This window comes from Scylla paramamosain, chromosome 11 (assembly GCF_035594125.1).
Source record: "Scylla paramamosain isolate STU-SP2022 chromosome 11, ASM3559412v1, whole genome shotgun sequence".
Classification (NCBI taxonomy): Eukaryota; Metazoa; Arthropoda; class Malacostraca; order Decapoda; family Portunidae; genus Scylla; species Scylla paramamosain.
The window spans coordinates 11696159-11716939 of NC_087161.1; the positions used below are offsets into that span (position 1 = coordinate 11696159).

Here is a 20781-nt window from a genome sequence, read left to right on the forward strand (position 1 = left end):
AGGGAGATCCTGAGAAGGGATTGGAATGATAGGACAAGATACAGATGTGAGATTGTGATTGAAGGGGCCCAGCAGAGAAGAGAGGGTGACAGCATAAGCAGAAGGATTAGAGGTTAAGAAAAGGTCAAGAATGTTGGGCGTATCTCCAAGACGGTCAGGAATACGAGTAGGGTGTTGTACTAGTTGCTCTAGGTCGTGGAGGATAGCAAAGCTGTTGAGTAATTTGTGCATTCTGAGAAAATTCCCCTGGATGAGCCACTCCTTGATGCTGATGACCCTGGAGCAGAAGAGTATACAGGAGACATCCAAGCTGGATTAGCTCGCTGAAAGACTCTCATGGAATAGGTTTTTTTTTTAGTCTCTCTCTCTCTCTCTCTCTCTCTCTCTCTCTCTCTCTCTCTCTCTCTCTCTCTCTCTCTCTCTCTCTCTCTCTCTCTCTCTCTCTCTCTCTCTCTCTCTTTATGCTTAGTGCCCCTAGTCTCTTTCAGTGTGCTAATGTACAATTAAATATTGCCAAAATAAAAGAGAGGTCTATTAAACAGATTTACTATAACCCAAAATTAATAGAAATGGTGGACCTTATCATATTACATTTAAAAACGAAAACATTAATGTTAATATATAGGAAAAAATACTGAAAAGATCTTAAAAGTAAAGCTAATAACCTACTACTATATTTACATTGAAAAATCTAAACTTAAAAAGTAACATGCTAACAATGTACTATTATATTAAGACAAAAAAGTAACATAATAATAATCTATCATACTAAAACTTAGAAGGAACATGCTAATAATCTAAAACTAACAGCAAACAGCAAAACTTAACATTATTTTTTTCTACAATTTTTACTAGGCAGCTGGTCATCAAACCCATGTACCGATTTAGATTATTATTCATTATTTTTAATTGGCGTCTCAACCTCTGCACGGCAACTCTTCATATTTCTGGTTTCTATGAAGATGCCTTCCTGTACGCCTTCCATCATCCAAAGCTCTGCCAGATTTTCTGCCCTGCTTGTGTGTCTCCACCTGGGACCAGCAGCTGGTAAAGTTCCTTGATGGTGGAGATGGAGATGGGCGTGGAGTGTGCTGACTGCTTCGTCCAGCAGCAGGTGAGGGATATTGAGAGGTAGATGGTAATGGAAGTGGTGTTTGATGCCTGCTGGGCCCAAAAGCAGGTGAAGGTGCTTGAGAGGGAGATGGTGATGAGAGTGCTGAGGGCTGGACAAGGAGAAGACAGAGTAATGAAGGCTGGACAGGGAGAGTGCGGAGTGATGTGGGCTGGACAGGGAGAATGTGGGGTGATGAGGGTTGGACAGGGAGAGTGCAGAATGATGAGGGGTGGATAGGGAGAGTGCGAAGTGATGTGGGCTGCACTGATGAGGGACAGTAGTGGCTTTGCTGGGTTGGCCCTGGCTGAGGTGAGGACAATCTGGATGCCTCAGCCACACTAGCAAGTATGGCTGAATGATGAGGCAAAATATATTGTTCCATGTGGTCCTCCTCATCCACGACTGAAAATAATGACAATTCACAATAACATAACACTGACTCTTAGAAATAAGGAAGAATCCAGCTAACACACCCAAAAATAATTCAAACATTAAGCATTCAAGGATCATAATTGAAGAAAAAATTGGCTATGAACAGAGGTCTTGAAATTCTCTCCAGAGAAAGTGCCACAAGGTACTTATTGAGTGATGAACAGTGTTGAAACACATTACTACACCAGTCATTCACAGGTTATTATTTGGAAGAATACATGTGATGCAGTGCTTACATAAGAAGGGCTATACAAAACTCATTTATTGACAAGAACAAATTAACTTAGTTGGCTGAGATTTAGAGCAACAATAAGGACACAAAATATTTATGGGAGGGATAACATAATGTTGTCTTTAAAAATCAAATCACAATTGTACAGTTGTGTGCTGTTAAATGAACATATATAAAACGGTACAGAATCTGTTAATACACAGGATCCTATAATGTTTATATCAAATATGAACAAAATTAAGACAAGCTACATCATTTAATTACCTGTGACCTCCTCCTCTGCCTCAAGACTGCTAGGCATGCCCATCACTGCCACAGGATCTAGCAACTATGCCATAAGTTCCTCGGCATCTGTCAGGGTAGGTTGAGTGCTTGGCCCTCCACCTACAGGAAATTCAGAATGTTGTGAATTGGAAACAAACTTCGAATTAATTATCTATCATAATTACATAATCATAATTACAAAAGTTATACTTTTCCTGAAATATGGGTACACTGGCAGTACAGCCTTCAAAATGTGTAACCTAATCAAACTACATGGATATACGAGTACTTAATGGATGCTCTCTCTCTCTCTCTCTCTCTCTCTCTCTCTCTCTCTCTCTCTCTCTCTCTCTCTCTCTCTCTCTCTCTCTCTCTCTCTATATATATATATATATATATATATATATATATATATATATATATATGTATGTATATAACAGCATTTCATATATTACTATTGTAGTCATTCCATCTTAATTGAGGCGCGCGGCGCAACAACGACGTAACCGAGAAATGGAAGTTTCGAGAAAAACGCGCTCAAAGTTAAACACTGATTGCGCACAATAGGATACCCTTAAATAAGTAAGTATTATACATCATTTGAAAGGTCTTGGGTAGTTCTGTTTGGGGATGTAGGTTTCGAAGTGATAGGTGACGATTTTGGGTGGATGACTTACGCGTTAATTAACGCGTATACCGTAGGTAATAATTTTTTTTCCCGATATTGTTTTCATTTGTTAATAATGTGTTAGAGCCTATTACACATAGTATTAGGTGAAAGTTTCATGAAGATTGGTACATAAATAAATTTTTTATGAATTTTTTTCCGAGCGTAAAAAATAAAACTTACTCATTACCGGCACGTTATTACTCCTACCATAACTTTGACGTCCTGCTATGACTAACAGTGTGTAATGCTGATAATTTTATGTTTGTGCATGCATTCTGGTAAGTATTAATGGAAAGCCGCTATGTCAAGAACATTATGAAGAAACGAATTTTTTTTTTTTTTTTGTATTCAATGAATATAGTTGGCTCTCATCCTTTACACTGGCTTGAGACAGTTAAGTTGATTACCAGGATACGTCTGTTTGATCCTGGCAATGCCCTTAGCGGATTTACCAACCCTTTAAATCCCCCTTCAACCCACTAAGTCGGGTTGACTGGGGATTTAAAAAACTTACGTAAGGCTGGTGGCCACAGCAAGATGCTGTGACACTTTCGTCTGCACTCTAGTAGCCATAGTTGCGTAAAGAGTCACGAGAAAGGTAGCGTGCGTCTGTGCTCGGGCGTGTTAAAGGGCAGAGTGGATGAGCACATGGTGAGTGTGTTGTCACCATGGCAACGGCGCTGGTAAACATGGCAGCGGTGCTGTGATTGGCTCGCCCGCGCCGGGCGGCTGCAACCGCGCCGCTGATTGGCCATACGCACGTGAGGCTGGGAGGAGCAGGTTGCGTCGTTGTTGTACCGCTTTCGAGATGTTAGTCCAGAGAAATTTTCTCCGCACTACGCTCGACTTTGAGCCTTAGTACAGGTGCTTAGATGGTCGAATATGACTTGGCCGACATCACCACGAGGCTTTTACACCCTTCTACCACACGGAGCAGGCAAAAACACGGTTACGTCGTTGTTGTACGTACGTCGTTGTTGTACCGCGCGCCTCAATTACCCATCATTTACTCTACCGCCACAAATTATTGTCATAAATCTTTCATATCTAACAAATGATGAAAAATCTTTCTCACCTGTAGCTGCCTGCTCCTTGTGCAGTTCAGCGAATTTCTTTTTAGTGTTGCTTTTAAGGTCAGTGAACTTCTTCCTCACTTCACAGACGCTCCTGATAGTACGGCTCACAGTGTTAGGCTTCAACCACCACAACAACCCACGGTTCATGGTGCTGGCGAGGAGAGGAGAGAGAGAGCCAACAATTGTATTCCACCTTGCTCTGACCGTTAAAAGAAGCGTTAGGACTTCCTGGATGGAGAAGTTGGGGCGATGTTTCTTGCTAGCAGGTTCCGCCATTTTCGTGTTTGTTGTAAGCCAGTGACTCCCTCGACAATAGGCGATGAAGGATAATATGAGTAAAATTTAATAATATTCTTATGTAAGGCCATATTTTCTCTCTTTTTTTTTTCAGTGCTAGTGATGATTTTTTGAGATATATGTATAAAGTTTTTTTATTTTCTTTTAATGTAGGAGGGACACTGGCCAAGGGCAACAAAAATCCAGTAAAATATAAAGCCCACTGAGATGCCAGTCCCAGAAAAGGGTCCAAAGCGGTAATCAAAAATTGAAGGATAAGTGTCTTGAAACCTCCCTCATGAAGGAGTTCAAGTCATAGGAAGGAGGAAATAGCGAACCAGGCGGGAAGTTCCAGAGTTTACCAGAGAAAGGGATGAATGATTGAGAATACTGGTTAACTCTTGCATTAGAGAGGTGGACTGGTTAACTCTTGCATTAGAGAGGTGGACAGAATAGGGGTGAGAGAAGGAAGAAAGTCTTGTGCAGCGAGGCCGCAGGAGGAGGGGAGCCATGCACTTAGAAAAATCAGAAGAGCAGTTACCATGAAAACAGAGGTAGAAGATAGCTAGAGATGCAACATTGCGGCGATAAGAGACTCTTTGAAAACAGTCAGTTAGAGGAGAGGAGTTGATGAGACGAAAAGCTTTTGATTCCACCCTGTCTAGAAGAGTGGTATGAGTGGAACGCCCCCAGACATGTGAAGCATACTCCATACATGGACGGATAAGACCCTTGTACAGAGTTAGCAGCAGGGATTGTGAGAAAAACTGGCGGAGACGTCGCAGAACACCTAACTTCATAGAAGCTGTTTTAGCTAGAGATGAGATGTGAAGTTTCTAGTACAGATTATAAGTAAAGGACAGATCGAGGATGTTCAGTGTAGAAGAGGGGGATAGTTGAGTGTCATTGAAGAAGAGGGGATAGTTGTCTGGAAGGTTGTGTCGAGTTGATAGATGGAGGAATTGAGTTTTTGAGGCACTGAATAATACCAAGTTTGCTCTGCCCCAATGAGAAATTTTAGAAAGATCAGAAGTCAGGCGTTCTGTGGCTTCCCTGCGTGAAATGTTTACTTCCTGAAGGGTTGGACGTCTATGAAAAGACGTGGAAAAGTGCAGGGTAGTATCATCAGCATATGAGTGGATAGGACAAGAAGTTTGGATTAGAAGGTCATTGGTGAATAATAAGAAGAGAGTGGGTGACAGGACAGAACCTTGAGGAACAACACTGTCAATAGATTTAGGAGAAGAACAGTGACCGTCTACCACAGCAGCAATAGAACGGTCAGAAAGGAAACTTGAGATGAAATTATAGAGAGAAAGAAGGATAGAAGCCGTAGGAGGGTAGTTTGGAAATCAGAGCTTTGTGCCAGACTCTATAAAATACTTTTGATATGTCCAAGGCAACAGCAAAAGTTTCACCAAAATCTCTAAAAGAGGATGACCAAGACTCAGTAAGGAAACCCAGAAGATCACCAGTAGAGCGGCCTTGACGAAACCCATATTGGCGATCAGATAGAAGTCTGTAAAGTGATAGATGTTTAAGAATCTTCCTGTTGAGGATAGATTAAAAACTTTAGATAGGCAGGAAATTGAAGCAATAGAACGGTAGTTTGAGGGATTAGAACGGTCACCCTTTTTAGGAACAGGCTGAATGTAGGCAAACTTCCAGCAAGAAGAAAAGGTAGATGTTGACAGACAGAGCAGAAAGAGTTTGACTAGGCAGGTGCAGGGTGCAAGCACGGAGGCACAGTTTCGGAGAACAATAGGAGGGACCCCATCAGTTCCATAAGCTTTCCGATTGTTTAAGCCAGCGAGGACACGGAAAACATCATTACGAAGAATTTTAATAGGTAGCATGAAGTAGTCAGAGTTTGGAGGAGAGGGAGGAACAAGCCCAGAATCGTCCAAGGTAGAAATTTTAGCAAAGGTTTGGGCGAAGAGTTCAGAGGGAAAGAAGAAGAACCAAAGTTATTGGAGATATTTTTGGCTAGATGCCAGAAGTCACGAGGGGAATTAGATCTTGAAAGATTTTGACACTTTCTGATAAAGAAGGAGTTTTGGCTAGTTGGAGAGCAGACTTGGCATGGTTCCGGGCAGAAATATAAAGTGCATGAGATTCTGATGATGGAAGGCTTAGGTCCCTTTTGTGGGCCACCTCTCTATCATGTATAACTCGAGAACAAGCTGTGTTAAACCAAGGTTTGGAAGGTTTAGGTCGAGAAAAAGAGTGAGGAATGTACGCCTCCATGCCAGACACCATCACCTCTGTTATGCGCTCAGCACACAAAGACGGGTCTCTGACATGGAAGCAGTAGTCATTTCAGGGAAAATCAGCAAAATACCTCCTCAGGTCCTTCCAACTAGCAGAGGCAAAATGCCAGAGGCACCTTCGTTTAGAGGGATCCTGAGGAGGGATTGGAGCGATAGGACAAGATACAGATATGAGATTGTGGTCGGAGGGGCCCAACGGAGAAGGGAAGGTGACAGCATAAGCAGAATGATCAAAGGTCAGGAAAAGGTCAAGAATGTTGGGTGTATCTCCAAGACGGTCAAGAATACGAATAGAGTGTTGCACCAATTGCTCTAGGTCGTGGAGGATAGCAAAGTTGAAGGCTAGTTCACCAGGATGGTCAGTGAAGGGAGAGGAAAGCCAAAGCTGGTGGTGAACATTGAAGTTTCCAAGAATGGAGATCTCTGCAAAAGGGAAGAGAGTCAGAATGTGTTCCCCTTTGGAAGTTAAGTAGTCAAAGAATTTCTTATAGTCAGAGGAGTTAGGTGAGAGATAAACAACACAGATAAATTTAGTTTGAGAGTGACTCTGTAGTCGTAGCCAGATGGTGAAAAACTCAGAAGATTCAAGAGCGTGGGCACGAGAGCAGGTTAAATCGTTGCGCACATAAACGCAACATCCAGCTTTGGATCGAAAATGAGGATAGAGAAAGTAGGAGGGAACAGAAAAGGGGCTACTGTCAGTTGCCTCAGACACCTGAGTTTCAGTGAGGAAAAGAAGATGAGGTTTAGAAGAGGAGAGGTGGTGTTCTACAGATTGAAAATTAGATCTTAGACCATGAATGTTGCAGAAGTTAATGAAGAAAAGTTGAGGGGAGGTGTCAAGACACTTAGGGTCGTTGTCAGAAGGGCAGTCCGACCTGGGGACATTTGTGGTCCCCTCTCCAGATGGGATTCCGATGCTGGTGTAGGAGTCGCCATGAATTTTGAAATTTTGAGTGAAGGACGTGTGTGTTTATAGGTGCATTGTAGTTTTGTGTGGAGTAAGAGAGTTATCTTTAAAGGGCAGGCTGTGACTGCCCCCTTGTGTTGTGAGACACAAAGAGAAACGTTCAGTGAGGTCACAGCTGGGTTTAATGATAAGTTCACAGCACTCCCTGATCCAGTGCTTTATACCTCACTGGGAGTAATTATCGTTTCGGCAGGTGCCTACGTGCCGTGGCGCTGGCCACGTAGAATGAACATTTTATTGAATATTATAACGATAAAACACCTCATGAGGCATCATTAACTAAAATTATAGAGGTATTATACATCCATGTACTGAAATACTCTGAATTTCAAGCCATACCTATGTGTTTGTAAACACACACACACGTAAACCTATCACATTTTATGAAAGCTTGAAGTTGATTGGCTTTTTCCCGCAACCAGAACCCTTTGGTGACTACCAGCTGCAACAGCTCCCATACCTTACCAGGCCGCAACAATGTCGTTGCTGGATAGCGATTTACCAACTCTGGTAGCAGCATGGTAACATGGCCCTCATAAGTGGGCCTAGCTGGTAAGTTTGATGAATGCAGGCCCGGAACCCCAAAGCTCCGAGCAGATATAATTATGATGAAGACAGTTGGCTATTTAATTCAGGTTCCAGATGTTTAATGTAAATAGCTTCTGATATTATAATGTTTGTATGTGCATCAGCTTTATGTAATATATTAAAATCTTTCTCCGAAAACGGATGATCATATGTGTGTGAGTGTGTTCTTATTGCTGAAAAAGGTGGGTGAGCTAACTGTTTCTGTGTACGTATTGAAGTACCTTTATGTTCATTGATTCTATGTGTTAGATTCCTCTTGGTTTCTTCAATATATGAAGTCTTGCAACTCGAACAAGTAAATTCATAAATTATGTTAGAGATAAGTCCAATAGAATTACTGTCTTCAAATAAAAAAAAAGTTATTATTATATGATATTATATATATATATATATATATATATATATATATATATATATATATATATATATATATATATATATATATATATATATATATATATATATATATATATAGTACACGGAAAACAATGATTCTATCCCGTTTCTGCATGCAATTGTGACTCGTAATAACAACTGCAGTCTATCCCAAACCAACCTTCACAGGTTTGGGGATTAATCATTTATCTTCCATCCCTCGATTGTTTAAGATTGACGGTATAAAATCCCTCTCATATCGATACTACGTTTTCTCTTTCAACTGGTTTGCTTTTGATCATGAGGACATTTTTTTTTTTTCACAATAACGTCTTCCTGCTAAGCATCATCAATAATACTATCTACTATTTTTACGGAAGCAAATTTAGTCAGCCTCCCTCCAATGACACACAGATGACACGCAAGAAATACATAAAATTACCTTACTATGGCCATCTTAGCTACACTATTAGAAAGAGACTCACTGCCATACTTAAAACACAATATCCTAACACCAAGTTCATATTTATTTTTACCAACACGTTTACCATTGTCTTTTTTTGTTTTTTATTCAAAGATAGTATTCCTATTGGACTTATCTCTAACATCATTTATGAACTTACTTGTTCGAGTTGCAAGACTCGATATATTGGAGAAACCAAGAGGAATCCAACACAAAGAACCAGTGAACATAAAGGTACTTAAATACGTACACAGAAATAGATAGCTCACCTCCCTTTTTCAGCAATAACAACACATTCACACACACATGATCATCTGTTTTCGGAGAAGAATTTTAATATATTACATAAAGCTGATGCACATACAGACATTAAAATATTAGAAGCTATTTACATGAAACACCTGGAAAATTAGTTAAATAACCATCTGTCTTCATCACAATTATATCTCTTATAAACTCTGTTCGGAGCTTTGGGGTTCCAGGGCCTGGATTCATCAAACTTACCAGGTAGGCCCACTTATGAGGGCCAAATTACCATGCTGCTACCAGAGCTGGTAAATCGCTATTCAGGAATGACATAGTAGTGGTCTGGTAAGGTATGAGAGTTAATGCAGCTAGTAACCGCCAGAGGGTTCTGGTAGCAGGGAACAATCAATCACCTCCAAGCTTACATAAGGTGTGATGGGATTACAAACACATATACGGCTTATATGTAGATGTATATCTCTATAATTTTAGTTATTGATGACTCAAGAGGTGTTTTTATATACATGGCCAGCGCCATATATATATATATATATATATATATATATATATATATATATATATATATATATATATATATATATATATATATATATATATATATATATATATATATATATATATTCAAATGATCATCACAAGAACTGAAAAGTGAGAGAAAAAGAAATGGCCTCACATTAGTACATATATGGAAATTTATACATATGCCCCTTCATCACCTGCTACTGGAGAGCTAGTCACGAATCTCGAACATAGCGAAATCCTTGAACAAAAACTGACGATCAATCGAGCACCACCTGCTCCACTGCCCGCGATTCCACTCTTGTCGCACTGCACTACGTTCCCAATTATCGGCAAGCAGTCACAACACTCCACCTGGCAGCCTCAGGTGTCCATACATCACAGCAACCAGCTGTCATACGCCTCCCTTGTATCGTGATAGCCTCGCAGGATTTCACCAGGGCCCATGAGGATCATTATATCATCACGAGCCTAATAGCAACAACAATAACAAGCCATTTCACAGCTTTTTCCAAAAAGCTCCTGACGCTCGTTTCAGCAGTGAGGGCGAGGTGGAACATTGTTGTTGGGTCACTCATTCCTTGCCTCACGGGCAAGATGAAGGATCAGGCGTGGGATGCAGTGACAGCTGGTCACATATTTTGACATATGTGACAGCTGTTACAGCTGTTACATATTTTGACATATCAACAATAAAGTGGAGGAAGTGCCTCCACACTATTAAAATTAAGTGACAATTGGAAGAGAATATCTATCTCAATATATAACCAATGCTGGGTATATATATATATATATATATATATATATATATATATATATATATATATATATATATATATATATATATATATATATATATATATATCACCACCAAACATGAAGATGGATTAGGCTACACACTTTCGTTTAGGTATTGTTAGATAATTAATTTAAGTTTGTTTCTTTTTCTTAATACTCTGAATTTCCCATAGGTGGAGCGCAAAGCACAGCTGGGTCCAGCAGGAGTGGGCATGTCAAGCAATCAAGAAGCAGAGCAGGAGGTGGTAACAGGTAATTAAGTGATGTATCTTGCCTTAATTGTTAGTATATCATCTACTCGTATGCATATCTTGTGGAATAACATGTTCTGTACTGAATTAGGTATATGCCCATTTAGCTATAGTTCATTTTTTTTCTGACTTTTAAAGAAATTGGTATGCTATCCCTCCTTCAAATGGTTTGTGTCCTTATTGTGGGTTAATATATCAGCCAGCAAAATTAACTAGTTCTTGGCAATATATGTGCTTTTTATAGCCCTTCATATTTAAGTTCTGCATCTCATGTCTTCTTCTAAATAATACAGTCTGTGGAGGCACAACTATGAATCATTAGTGTAGGACCTTGTATCAACATTATTAATCAATCACTGAATAATCTAGCAGTTCCTCTACAGCTAATTTCAAGAACTCATAAAATATAAATGATAAGTAATTTTCGTAATCACCATCTTTATAGTCACCTTTGGTTTGATTATGTTGTTTTTTTTTATTAATAATGTTTTGATTTTTTATTGGGTGTGTTAACTGGATTCTTTCTTGTTTTCATGATTTCCACGAATATATATAATTATTATATTGATGGTTCTTCATTATGTTCAGTTGTACAGGTGAAGAGTGCAGCATGGAACAGTATGTTTTGCTCTATCATTCTGCCACACTTGCTTCTGTGGCTGAGTCATCCCTCCTCTCCTCATCTCAGTCAGATCCAAGCCAGCAAGTCCATATACTGTCAGCAGTGCAGCCCACATCACTCTGCACTCTCCCTGTCCAACCCTCAACATCATTGCATCTCCTTGCCTACCGCTAGTCCCAACAGGTGACATGCAAGCAGATGTTGAAGATCTAACAAGGCATCCCCACCAAGACAAGGAACATGAGGGGTTCAGGATCCCCCTAAGCGAAGGTGCCTCTGGCGTTTTGCCTCTGCTAGTTGGGGAGACCTGAGGAGGTATTTTGCTGATTTTCCTTGGAATGACTACTGCTTCCGTGTCAGAGACCCGTCTTTGTGTGCTGAGCGCATAACAGAGGTGATGGTGTCTGGCATGGAGGCGTACATTCCTCACTCTTTTTCTCGTCCTAAACCTTCTAAACCTTGGTTTAACACAGCTTGTTCTCGTGCTATACATGATAGAGAGGTGGCCCACAAGAGGTACTTAAGCCTTCCATCACCAGAATCTCATGCACTTGATATTTCTGCCCAGAACCATGCCAAGTCTGTTCTCCAACTAGCCAAAAACTCCTTCATTAACAGATGTCAAAACCTTTCAAGATCTAACTCCCCTCGTGATTTCTGGCATCTAGCCAAAAATATCTCCAATAACTTTGCTTCTTCTTCTTTCCCTCTTCTATTTCAACCAGATGGCACCACTGCTATCACATCTATTTCTAAAGCTGAACTCTTCGCTCAAACCTTTGCTAAAAACTCTACCTTGGACGATTCTGGGCTTGTTCCTCCTTCTCCTCCACCCTCTGACTACTTCATGCCACGTATTAAAATTCTTCACAATGATGTTTTCCATGCCCTCGCTGGCCTAAACCCTCGGAAGGCTTATGGTCCTGATGGGGTCCCTCCTACTGTTCTCCGAAACTGTGACTCCGTGCTTGCACCTTGCCTAGTCAAACTCTTTCAGCTCTGTCTGTCAACATCTACCTTTCCTTCTTGCTGGAAGTTTGCCTACATTCAACCTGTTCCTAAAAAGGGTGACCGTTCTAATCCCTCAAACTACCGTCCTATTGCTTTAATTTCCTGCCTATCTAAAGTTTTTGAATCTATCCTCAACAGGAAGATTCTTAAACATCTATCACTTCACAACCTTCTATCTGATCTCCAGTATGGGTTCCGTCAAGGCCGCTCTACTGGTGATCTTCTGGCTTTCCTTACTGAGTCTTGGTCATCCTCTTTTAGAGATTTTGGTGAAACTTTTGCTGTTGCCTTGGACATATCAAAAGGTTTAAATAGAGCCTGGCACAAAGCTCTGATTTCCAAACTACCCTCCTACGGCTACTATCCTTCTCTCTGTAACTCCATCTCAAGTTTCCTTTCTGACCGTTCTATTGCTGCTGTGGTAGACGGTCACTGCTCTTCTCCTAAATCTATTAACAGTGGTGTTCCTCAGGATTCTGTCCTGTCACCCACTCTCTTCTTATTATTCATTAATGATCTTCTAAACCAAACTTCTTGTCCTATCCACTCCTACGCTGATGATACCACCCTGCACTTTTCCACGTCTTTTCATAGACGTCCAACCCTTCAGGAGGTAAACATATCACGCAGGGAAGCCACAGAACGCTTGACTTCTGATCTTTCTAAAATTTCTGACTGGGGCAGAGCAAACTTAGTATTGTTCAATGCCTCAAATCTCAATTCCTCCATCTATCAACTTGACACAACCTTCCAGACAACTATCCCCTCTTTTTCAATGACACTCAACTGTCCCCCTCTTCTACACTGAACATCCTCGGTCTGTCCTTTACTTATAATCTGAACTGGAAACTTCACATCTCATCTCTAGCTAAAACAGCTTCTATGAAGTTAGGTGTTCTGAGACGTCTCCGCCAGTTTTTTTTTCATCCCCCCAGCTGCTAACTCTGTACAAGGGCCTTATCCGTCCATGTATGGAGTATGCTTCACATGTCTGGGGGGGTTCCACTCATACTGCTCTTCTAGACAGGGTGGAATCAAAAGCTTTTCGTCTCATCAACTCCTCTCCTGTAACTGACTGTCTTCAGCCTCTCTCTCACCGCCGCAATGTTGCATATCTAGCTGTCTTCTACCGCCATTTTCATGCTAACTGCTCTTCTGATCTTGCTAACTGCATGCCTCCCCTCCTTCCGCGGCCTCGCTGCACAAGACTTTCTTTTTTCTCTCACCCCTATTCTGTCCACCTCTCTAACGCAAGAGTTAACCAGTATTCTCAATCATTCATCCCTTTCTCTGGTAAACTCTGGAACTCCCTGCCTGCTTCTGTATTTCCACCTTCCTATGACTTGAATTCCTTCAAGAGGGAGGTTTCAAGACATTTATTCATCAATTTTTGACCACTGCTTTGACCCTTTTATGGGACTGGCATTTCAGTGGGCATTTTTTTTATTAGATTTTTGTTGCCCTTGGCCAGTGTCCTTCCTACATAAAAAAAAATATATATATATATATATATATATATATATATATATATATATATATATATATATATATATATATATATATATATATATATATATATATATATTTTGTTTGTGTGTGTGTGTGTGTGTGTGTGTGTGTGTGTGTGTGTGCACAGTGGAACCTCTGTTACCAAACCTCTCCCTTTTCAAACAACTTGGTTTTTAACAAAAATTTTAATTCAATTGTCTTGGATGTTATACCATAATTCGGTTTTTGAACAAATACTACAAATATTACAAGTCAAAGCAAAAGCGGCCATTTACTACTAATTTATAGTTTCTATAAAAATTTCCTTCATTTTTATATATTTGGAGGAGAGATACAAAGAGTAAGACAGTAATTCAATCTTTGATATAAGTGTAATGTGATCCCGTTGAAATTGAAGAACCTTGATGTAAACAAACAAGGTTAGTAAGGGAGGATGTGTGTGATTCTGCTCCTGCATTTTCAAGGAACTTAACGGATTTTACCAATAGTAAGAATCAGGATGGCTGCAGATGAGTGCAAGGTGTGCAAGAAAAGTGTGGTGTGCAGTGTGAGGTGTGTGAGTTATGGTTCCACATAGCCTGTGTGGAGCTCAAGGCCTCCACCAAGATGCTGAACCACAAAAACATTATGTTTTTCTGTGATGAATGTCTGGAGGTTGCGAAAGAGAAGCTAGAGACCAGGAAGGAGGACATGGTGGCCAAGGAAGTACAGGCGATGGCAGTAGTGACCAGCATTAAGGACAGGCAGACGGAGGACATCAAGGATGAGGAGACACAGGCTATGAACCCCCGGCAAGACCTCAAAGACAAGGGCATACAAGCGGAGGAGAAAGACCAGCGACAACGAAGAGGGCCAACAATGAAGAGAATGATCCAGAGGATGTCCCTGACCTGCATTGTTGGGGACAGCATGGTCAGGAATGCAGGTTCCCATCTCAAGACCAAGATGACCGGAAGCTCACAGGAGTGTCTGAGGGGAGCCAAGATTCACGAAATAAGGAAGACAGTGACTAAGAAAACCCAGAAGTTTAAAAATGGTCTGCTTCTGAACCAGGGTAGCGGTAACGACCTGGAGAGGATTAGAGCAGAAAAACAGTGAGGGAGGTGGTGGAGGTTGTGAAAGCTGCTGAAGGCAAGAACCTGAGTGTGGTCATGGTTGGAGTGATCAGATGGCCAAGAGAAGGAGTCCAGTACGAGCGATTTAGAAGATTGACGAACTGCAAGATCCAGGAGGAAGTGCTGAGGATGAAGCTGGACTGGCTTAGGGGCAAGAAAAGCAACGTCAGCTTCATTGACCTGGACGCTACCTTGAGGGAGGGCATGGACTTCGTGCTGGACGGGGTGCACCTCAATGAAGTCAGCAACGAGAGGATGTGCAGGTGGCTGTGTGAGTGGATGCATGCAAGGCCCACTGTGTGTGTGTGGACTCTGCCTGAATGAGGGATAAGAGTGCACAGGGGCAAGGAAGAGAAGACATCAGACAGGCAAGGTCAAGGTGTGGAGGTGCATGCACAGGCTGTGTGTGTGTCTCAGCCCTGGCTCTGCTGTGTTTTTGCTGGATAAACCCCGTTCCTTGAGCTCCAAACACAGTTATTGGCTATAAACCTCTCTGTGAATGCAGTAAGTCCAAGTTGAGAGTGTTGTGGAGTGATAAGGGTTTCGGGCTTAGTAGATATAGCCAGTTATACCTGAAAGTCCAGACTACACCTCCCCCTCGCCAGATTTTCTATGCCTGCACATGCGTACTAGAGCTAATTGTTACCAAGACAAAGATAAAACCCAAAGCTATCTCCTAAATATCGAGATTTAAGAGGGAGTAGTCAGCTACTGCATGTGCAGTCATGGCAAAACACCTCTCTGAGCTCAGGAAGATGCAATGCAACCAACTTAAGTCAGTGACGGAAGATGAGGTCATCGATAGTATCCTGTCCTCTCAAGAAGGTGATGCATTGCAAACTGTCACTGCAAAACTAGACATGCTGGTGAACGATGTGACTGATCTGAAGAAAGCAATTGCAACCAAAGACAACTCAACTGTAAAGAAGATTTCAGAACTCCAGTCACAAGTCAACAAACAAGCTAAGATATTAGAGAGGCAGCAACGATTTCTCGAAAACATCGATAGGAAGGAACGAGAATGCAACCTGGTCATCACTGGGGTCGCAGACGAAAATGAAAGCTTGGAGGGCGCTACATCGGATGCTGAGAAGATCAAGAAAATATGGGAGAAGGTGGGTGTCGCTACGGAGGTGAGTGCTGCTCGCCGACTTGGTAGTAACGTTTACACCAACACAGATGGAACACCGCGGCGACGACCAATACTTCTCACCGTGGCCAGTAGATACGAAGGGACATGGTGCTGGAGAAGGCCAAAACACTCAAGTCCTTCAGCGATGTATATAGCAAAATTTATATAAAGAAAGATGTGCATCCAAGCATAAGAAATGAATGGAAGCGACTCAGGGACGCTGAAAAAAAAAAAAAAAAAAAAAAAGGAACGTCTGGAGAATGTCAGCTGTAACGTTCATCTGAACACTCGTGGGAGAAAATTGTACAAAGATGGTATGGTGATAGATAATTGGTCTCTGCTGTTTTTAGGCCGACCACAACAACATGTATGTAGAATTAAGTTGATGTCATGGAACATGAATGGGGTAAGGACTAAATTGGAAAAAGAATATGTGCAGGAATTCCTAATGAATTATGACATTGTGTGCTTGAATGAAGTTAAAACTTCTCTACGTGTTTGTCTCCCAGGATACGTATCATTTATGAGCAACAACAAAATGTCGCCTCATTGTGGTGGAACAGTGGTTATGGTGAGAAATGATTTAGCTCAGTTTGCCATGAATGTTGACACAAGCACGGTTGACCAGGTGTGGCTTCAGTTTCGTTGTGTGCTGGGAGTTGTGTTCGGCTGCTGCTACGTTCCTCAGAGCGACCCGCCATATTTTTCACATGACTCATTCGCTTCTATCCAAGACAAAATATTGGCAAATGAGGATAATAACAAGTATGTGATTATTGGTGACTGTAATGCTAGATTCAGAAATATTGTTAAGGAGTTACCTGCACGAACAAAGTTGCCAAACTGTGACGAGTACTTTTATCCTCACATACCAGACCAAGTTGAGAGACCGAATGATAATGCTAGTGTTTTGGCAACCATGTGCTCCACATGTCTTAAATTAGTGGTTATTAACAACTTGAGATTGAGGAATAAATATTTTCCACGTAAAATGTCTTATAAGCAAGGTAATATATGGGTCTCAGAACTGGATGTGTTTGGTATCTAGTAACATGATTGATTACATAGATGAGTTTGAGGTAAACTGAACAGATTTTTTACCTTCTGACCATGCTCTAATTTCATTAGAGATAGAGGTACCAGGTATAGACATTCATAATCTTTTCAGTAGAGCGTGTCAACTGGGTGAACATCCCATCCTGGAATATTCTCGCCATAATTCACGTGTGAAAAAAACTTATCAAATGGTCACGTATAGATCATGAAGCCTTTGCTAGTAATATTTCTAATATTGATCTGACTGATATCGATTTGACTAATGTAAACGTGCTTGCCAGTAATGTAGCGAATTTGTTGTATGAGTGTTCTGAGGCAAGTCAGACTCCTGTTGCTGTGGCTAACATAACTTCAGGTGGTAACCGCTGGAACAGGTTGCTGAATGACCACGATGATGCAAGGGTATGGAAAGGGCAAGGAAAGTTCCAGGATGGTTCTACTAACAGTACCACCCCATCTGATGATGAATTTAAAACCTATTATGAGACATTTTGTAATCCCGGTGTAGACAAAGATATCAATGATTCTAACCAGTCACCTTATGTACCAATTTTAGATGATGCTATCACAGTTGATGAGTTATCCCTACAGATTCAGAAAATGAGACCTGATAAAGCTTGTGGTGTTGATGGTGTTTCTCCCGGTGTGTTTAGGCTGCTCTCTGCGGCTTGGTTAGCAGTTATCAATGTCTTATTTAATGCTGTCTTTACAGCCAGTTATCCTGTGAGCTGGACGAAAGCACGGCTATTTACCGTCTTTAAAAAAGGCAACAGGCAAATAACAAATAATTATCAAGGAATATCTGTAATAAATAGTATAACAAAACTATATGACTCTGTATTATGTGTAAGGTTGCAGAATTGGTTTGTACCTTATAGAAAACAAGCAGGAGCACAGAAAGGACGAGGGTGTTTTAATCATATTGTAACTCTAAGCCTGTTAACAGACTTTGCAAAGAAAAAGAAACAAAAAGTGTAACATTCATTGATTTTTCTCAAGCTTACGATCTAGTACCCAGACAAGTTCTATTTAAGATTCTACAGAGGTTGGGTTGTGGAGGAATAATGTTGGCTGCAATAATTGCTGTGTACCGTATTACTGATAGCATACTTGGCACAGTAATTATATCAGCCTCAGTGGGTGTACGTCAAAGGTCGCCTTCATCTTGCATTTTGCTCATTATTTATGTTAATGACCTCATCAAGCTTATTAAAGAAAACTGTGAACCAGAGGGCTTTCTATCTTGGCTCCAAGTACTTACACTAATGGATGATACAGTCCTCTTGGCTACTACGAAAGAGAACATGCGGAAAAAAATGGATATCTTGTTACAGCTTTGTGATAGTTATGGGATGAAAATTAATGAATCAAAGACAAAATTTTTTATTATCTGTGGAAGCCAGAGTGATAGAGAATCTTTTGAGTTAGGTGACTTTGTGGTGGAGCATTGTGAACAGTACATATATTTAGGTTCCCCATTCACATGTGATGGCTCGGTTTCTTCTTCTGTCAAGGTTTACGCCAACACAAAGATGGCTATGTTAATAAATTTGTATCATTTCTAAAGAAAACAATGATGTTCCTATTATTGTAAAAAAAAATAAAAAAAAATTGATGTAGTTCTCATGTCAGCTTTATTATATGGCCGTGAATCTTGGCTAAATGCTGATCTCCGACCTGTGACAAAAATTTACAACTTATGTCTGAAGAAATTACTGGGTGAGAGAGGAACGACTTGTAACGAAATGTGTTATGTTGAGTTATGGTATCCACCACTGAAGGAACTTGTTCGAAGCAAGCAAAGAAAATTTTTCAAGACGATCTGGCAAGAATGTGCATACATGACTGATGATCCTCTAATTCTTGCAATGAATGTAACTCTTAATGAAAGATATAGCACAAAAACATATGTATTGGACTTACTATTCCATCACAAAGATGACATTGCCGTAGGTATGGAATTTCTAAAGTAGAATATCTTTCTTTCAGACTCGTCAAGAAAAGTAACATACAAGGAATTAAATCCTGACTTAACGGTACACAATGTATACACCTGTAGACATGGAGCTAGAGAAGACCATAGGATGTCATTTAGCCGCTTTTACATGTCAGCACACTGGCTGGCTGTAAAGGTGGGAAGGTGGAATAGGCAGGGACGTGGCCGTCTACCGCTGGAGGAGCGGTTATGTCCCTGCGGAATGGTGTGGACAGAACGTCATGTTGTACAAGAGTGTCCCTTGTCACAACATATCTGAGACGCATATGGCTTAGTTAGACTTAATAATTTATTCTGCAGGACATATGATAACTCAACTGTATGTTTCATTGTAAATTCAGTTTTGAATTTGTTTTCTCAGAATCAGCCATAGTCTCATCTTATCCTACCCTATACACATGATAGACCATATTGTTTTGTATCTTTAGTGTATATGTTACTATTGTTCTTTTTTGGTTGATTATATATTCCCTTACAGTAATTTTGTTCTTTGGTAACTAAGTTAAACCTTCTGTGATTTACGTAATTCAAGATTATGATCTGGGATGGACCCAAAATTATTGTAATTTTAAGTTAATGTAATGTATGTTGTTGTGGTCAATAAAACTATCTATCTATCTATCTATCTATCTATCTATGGAACTTGATTGTATGAATGTAAGAGGATGGGGCATCAGCCAGTTTGAAGATGTATGCGGGGAGTTGAATAAGTGGAGTCTGGACTTGGTAGGAATAACTGAGACACACCTCAGGGATGTGGTGCAAATGAAATGGAGTGAGTTAGGAGGAAACATAGCCTTGCTCCACAGAAAGAGAAGGAGCCTGAAAGTAGAAGAGCTTGATGTAGAAGACAGTGCAGAAGGTGAGGACATGTCCACTGCCCGAGTGGAGTGTAGGAATGAGTGCGGTAGACATGAGAAGGTAGTTGTAATTGAAGTGTATATGACAGTGGAAGGTGAGAGTAGTTAGGGAGAACAGCAGAAAATACAGTATATTGAAGAAGATTGCAAGAGATCTTACTGGAGAGAGAGTGATTGTTACAGGAGACATGAATGCACACAGGTATTTTAGGTGAACAAATGAATAGGAATGGTGAGATGCTCGATGAGTTTGTGAATAAGATGGACCGAGAAAACCTGAATGAGACCCTGGCAAAAGGACGAGTGACTTGGTGTGCTAGGAACCAAGAGTGCGATTAACTACATGGTAGTGAATGGAAGAATGCATGAGATTGTGGACTGCACGTGGATAGATGAGGATGGAATGACTGACGTTGCCTCGGACCATAACATGCTGGTACTATAATGTAAGTTAAATGGAAGAGGAGGAACGAATGCCAAGGCTGAGAGGAGAAAGTGGTGACTGAGGGATGTAGGATGGGAGAATTTTCAAGTAGACTTGAGTGAGAGAAACTGGGAGGATGAAAACTTGAATGGTGTGGATGAAATGAACGAAAGATTTGTACAGAATGTGAGAAATGCAACAGCCAGCCAGATAGGGTATGTGACAGGAAATGCTAGAAAACATAGATGTAAGCCGAGGTGGAGTGATAAGATTAGGGCTAAGAAGGAAAGAGTCTAAATATTGGTTGTGTAGGCAGTTGAGAAAGAGGAGGCAAGAGAGTGAGGAGGCTGAGAGTGAATACCAGAATGCATGGACAGCGTATGTGAGACAGCAGTGGGTGACGAAGCGAAAGATAATGAATGCTAAAGTTAAGTGTGAGAGAAATGTGATTCAGTCCCTAAGAGAGAAAGGTGTTGAAGGTGGCTGGGAAT

The 20781-nt window shown here is 40.8% G+C and overlaps 1 protein-coding gene and 1 long non-coding RNA gene across 3 annotated transcripts; one reads left to right on the plus strand and one right to left on the minus strand.

The window, feature by feature from the left end:
• Window positions 1-810: 810 nt before the first annotated feature.
• Window positions 811-4079, minus strand: LOC135104667 (uncharacterized). Of its 2 annotated transcripts, none has more exons than XR_010270477.1 (3): window positions 3788-4079; window positions 2043-2162; window positions 811-1516 (listed from the first exon to the last, which is right to left on the minus strand). It is a non-coding gene; the product is annotated as an uncharacterized LOC135104667 (long non-coding RNA). The 2 variants fall into 2 exon arrangements; XR_010270478.1 differs by lacking the exon at window positions 3788-4079 and adding an exon at window positions 3227-3342.
• A 9946-nt stretch (window positions 4080-14025) lies between these two features.
• On the plus strand, window positions 14026-19615 carry LOC135104668 (uncharacterized). The gene is made up of 2 exons (XM_064012200.1): window positions 14026-16719; window positions 19000-19615. Exon 1 carries the CDS (start codon window positions 14314-14316, stop codon window positions 14803-14805), a length of 492 nt encoding a protein of 163 aa, XP_063868270.1. The 5' UTR covers window positions 14026-14313; the 3' UTR covers window positions 14806-16719; window positions 19000-19615.
• The last annotated feature ends 1166 nt before the right edge of the window (window positions 19616-20781 follow it).

What these genes read in the sequence shown, in the direction of transcription:
- LOC135104668 (XM_064012200.1), top strand. Translation starts at nt 14,314, where the DNA reads ATGCTGAACCACAAAAACATTATGTTTTTCTGTGATGAATGTCTGGAG.